Source organism: Hermetia illucens, chromosome 2 (genome assembly GCF_905115235.1).
Source record: "Hermetia illucens chromosome 2, iHerIll2.2.curated.20191125, whole genome shotgun sequence".
In the NCBI taxonomy this organism is placed as follows: Eukaryota; Metazoa; Arthropoda; class Insecta; order Diptera; family Stratiomyidae; genus Hermetia; species Hermetia illucens.
In genome coordinates this window covers 157,935,489-157,939,776 of record NC_051850.1, presented here as the reverse complement: position 1 = coordinate 157,939,776, position 4,288 = coordinate 157,935,489, and the positions used below count along the sequence as shown (strand labels likewise).

Genomic DNA, 4,288 nt, shown 5'->3' with positions numbered 1-4,288 from the left:
TCAATTATTCCGGGTAATTATGACGTCAGCATCTGATTTGCATGGCTTTGGAAGCAGTAAACTCGCTCGAAATTGCTAAGTTTGAACTGTATAACTTTGCCGTTAATTGGCTGATTTCCATGAAATTTAGCACGTATATATGAAATATTGTCCCCTATGCTGGTACAAAATTCGGAAGTCCTAGGATGAATTTAAGGGGGGTTTTTCAGTAAATTTCTGAAAGGTAGTAATATACTATTAGTAAGTTTATTGGAGCAGATATCGGAATGGGACATATTTTGAGGCCTAGATTTCATCTAGGTGCACCACCCTGATTTTTTTCGGATTTTTAGGTTGGGTAGTTTCCGAAAATGAGTCCTGTCTCACTTCAAGTGCGTACATTTTGACTCCTTACTCACGCACTTTGCAATTTATGCCGAAACTAATGTCAAATCGAGACCTTTCATTTGATACCCTACACAACTATATCCGGTGAAAAAAAATTTTGAATCCTCCCTTTGTATGTATGGGGAGCCCCCCTTTAAACTCCACCTAAATTTATGCCACTCGCTGTATGCGTGGGATTTCATAGTTCCCATCTGTCCACCAAATTTCGTTCGGATCGGTTTAGCCGTTTTGGAGAAAACTGCGTGTGACAGACAGACAGACAGACAGACAGACATTGAATCGATTTTAATAAGGTTTTGTTTTACACAAAACCTTAAAAATGGAAATATGTAAAAAAACTTCAAATTCTTTTCATCTGAATATTCAAGCGAAATAAACAGTTATTGCGCAAACGCAACAATGCATCCATAGTGCGAGCCCAATGTTAGGTTTGCGCAACATACTAGCTACATCACTGTTATCATGCACACCTCAGTCACATCAGTCACATCAGTCTGAAATATTATGAAGAAAATCACTTTAGAAAATTATGTGTGACGTCAATATAAATCGTAGTAATGGCAGTTAGCCTGGACACCCAAATTGTATAACCAGTAGGGCAAATATTTAGTTAGGATAATTGTTAATATATGACTTTGACGCCAGTAAGGAGACTTGCCAAAAACGCAAGGTAGTTTTCCAGTAAAGTATTTGCATGTCTTTCCAGAATGTTCCGCGGGGTATAAAAAGGCCGGAAGTCCGCCCGTAAAGTCAGTCGTTTTTCACAATTAAACAACAACATCCTCACCACCGCTTGCCTCCTCGATATCCAGAAAGCCTTCGACGCTATCTGGCTCGAATGCCTCACCTACAAACTGGACTAAAAACGCTATGGCCTATCCTCAAGAAAGACTCCACCATCCTCCCCAAGGCCAAACTCTTCTGCTATAAGCAGCTTATCGGTCCTCTAATTACATATGGATTCGTCGCATGGTGCAACGTATCCTCAGCCCAAATGGAGCGTCTACGGGTGCGTGAAAAGAGGTTCTTCCGCCTGACCCTTTCACAGTCCAATCTCCACTCCAACCAAGCCGTCTGTGACGAGATAAATTGTTCCCGCCTAGACTAGATCCTCCTTACCTCACTAACCAAATTCCTCATTAAATGCCAATCCCACTGTAATGATTTCATCCAGTTTTAGTATCACATACGCAGCTACAACATGAGCCCCTCATACCATCACCATTACCTCTCTACAGATCTCCTAACCCTTTCCACTCAGAATGGCAGCTATCGCGACGGTAAGATGATTATATTCAACCCCCCATACAATTGACACCGCCCTGGCCTCGATTAACATCTACTTTTCGGAACAGCAACAAGTAACTTTTGCACATTTATCACAATTGCTAATGAAAGTAAAACGAAACGTTATTAAAACCAGCAACACTTATCAGAACGTAGTTCATCTACCCTCTGCAACCTTAACTCTGTTTATATTTAAAACCTGATTGACTGAGTCGTCGAGTTAGTAGCTGTAGCCCACTCGTTGATACAGTCGTCCAGTGGTCATCATCAGAATCAAGTTATCTCCAGACATGTCGTCTAGCAAGAAAAGTAAAGTTTTAGTGATAAACTTAATTCCAGTCGTTGCAGCTGTTCCTCTCTGAACTTTTCAGGATGTGCATTAGGACCTGGTTATGCCTCACCACTGGAGGCCATGCAAAAGGGACCTCGGGAGAAAATCCTGTACACTATCACCGTCCAACCAAATTTAGATGAACCGCACGGTGACTACTTATCTACAGTTGATGTGGACCCGGAGAGCCCGACTTATTGTCAAGTGAGTACTACTGTGCCAACACAATATGAACCGGCTTAATTTATAACTTTGAGCATTGTTGATAGCATGTCTACATATTTGTTTTGCATGAACAATCTCCCAGACTATGTGAGATACGATTGGCATACTAATCGGCGTAGCTATAACAAACGATCTGTAATCTTGTAACGTATCTACATAGCTACGACAGTAAGTTCACAATAAAGTGAATATCATAAAGTACCATCTAGAAATAATGCATTGAATTCTAGTTCTATCCAATCTTATCCTAACCAATTTAGCCCCTGGCAATTATCAATACGGCCTAAAATAACCTCCTAACAATCTTCAATCTTCCCGAAGGTAATCCATCGGACCTTCACCAACTGCAAGAAGGATGAGTTGCACCACTTCGGCTGGAATGCCTGCTCCAGTTGTCATTTGGTAGACAAAGAATGTTCAAAAGTTCCTAAGCGGAACAGGCTCGTTGTGCCCAGCTTGAATTCAGATAACATTTACATCATGGATGTCGGCACAGATGAACGAAAGCCGAAAATAATAAAAACAATTAGCGGCGATGTCATGAAATCATTTGACCTTACTGCGCCACATACCACCCACTGTTTGGCTGATGGAAACATAATGATTTCAACGATGGGCGACCGAAATGGTAATGCAAAAGGAGACTTCTTCCTTTTAGATCCGGAGTTCAACGCAATCGGAACATGGACTAGAGGCGAGAAGGCACTATGCGGTTACGATTTCTGGTATCAACCATACTTCAATGTTATGGTTGCTTCGGAGTGGGGTGCACCAAATTTGTTCCGAAGGTATGTGGAATGTTTCTTGAAAATAACTGACTTTATCCTTCTCGAAATAGTTGTAAGAAAAGGAACCGTGAAATATTAAATTCCAATTCTCAAAATACATTTTCAGCGGATTTAATCCTTCTGACGCGGACGATCCAACTCAATACGGTCGACGTCTCAATTTCTATAAATGGAATGAGAGAACCCTTTTCCAAACAATCGACCTTGGCGACGAAGGTACGACTCCCTTGGAAGTACGTTTCCTTCACGATCCACTCAAATGCCAAGGATTCGTCGGAACCGCTCTGTACTCCAAAGTGTTCTGGTTTTTCCGCAAACCAGGATCGGAGTTATTTGAGGTGAAAAAAATAATTGATGTACCTTCGAAAAAAGTCGAGGGTTGGGCTGGCGGTTCTGAAATCGGAGGACTTATGAGTGATATTATCTTATCACTCGATGACCGATTTTTATACTTTTCAAACTGGCTGCATGGAGATGTTAGGCAATATGATATTAGCGATCCTGCGAACCCAAAGTTCACAGGGCAGGTATTCATTGGTGGTTCGGTGCATAAGGAGACCGGCATCAAAGTTCTGAAGGATGAGGAACTAAGTGAACAACCTGAAACTAGATACATCAAGGGGCGAAAAATTGAAGGAGGTCCGCAGATGCTTCAGTTGTCGCTCGATGGTAAACGTTTATATGTTTCCACTTCACTTTTCTCGCCATGGGACAAACAGGTAAGTTCTACCAAAACTTACTTCTATCTGGTCTATACAATCTAAACTTATCCTTCCGATTTACTTTTGCAAGTAGAAATGAAACCTATTTAAATTTCTTCCAATTACAGTTCTACCCCAAGATGGTTGCTGCAGGCGGAGTAATTGCCCAAATTGATTGCGACACAGTTAACGGAGGTATGAAACTAAACGAGGATTTCTTGGTGGACTTCGGTAAAGAACCATACGGTCCAACCTTACCCCATGAAATGCGATATCCTGGTGGTGATTGTACCTCCGATATCTGGCTAGCTGACCCTGAAAGCTAAAAATGAATGATTTGATGAGAAAGCTGTAAAAAAATATTTACATATTCGCATATAAGATTACGTTTTATTATTAGCGAATTCTGATAAGAATCGTTTTTTGTAAAAATAATTTTGAAAATTTTAGTCTGATCAATAATGAGAACCTGAAAAATTGTTCGTATCTAATGGAATATATTAAAACTGTACTTGCTAGTATATGAGCCAAATTCGTTGGATGTTTTTTTTTTCGGTGAACAAATAAGG

General features: G+C 40.6%; 1 protein-coding gene across 1 annotated transcript; it reads left to right on the top strand.

Moving 5' to 3' along the window:
• The first annotated feature begins 1,849 nt into the window (after positions 1-1,849).
• LOC119649358 (methanethiol oxidase) lies at positions 1,850-4,251 on the top strand. Its single transcript, XM_038051471.1, has 5 exons — positions 1,850-1,983; positions 2,046-2,209; positions 2,552-3,018; positions 3,125-3,737; positions 3,848-4,251. The coding sequence occupies exons 1-5, from the start codon at positions 1,965-1,967 to the stop codon at positions 4,043-4,045; spliced, it is 1,461 nt and encodes a 486-aa protein (XP_037907399.1). The 5' UTR covers positions 1,850-1,964; the 3' UTR covers positions 4,046-4,251.
• Positions 4,252-4,288: the final 37 nt, after the last annotated feature.

Excerpts from the sequence above, each read along its gene's own strand:
- LOC119649358 (XM_038051471.1), top strand. Across the intron at positions 3,019-3,124 it reads GCACCAAATTTGTTCCGAAG|CGGATTTAATCCTTCTGACG; the intron begins GTATGTGGAATG and ends ATACATTTTCAG. Across the intron at positions 3,738-3,847 it reads TCTCGCCATGGGACAAACAG|TTCTACCCCAAGATGGTTGC; the intron begins GTAAGTTCTACC and ends TTCCAATTACAG.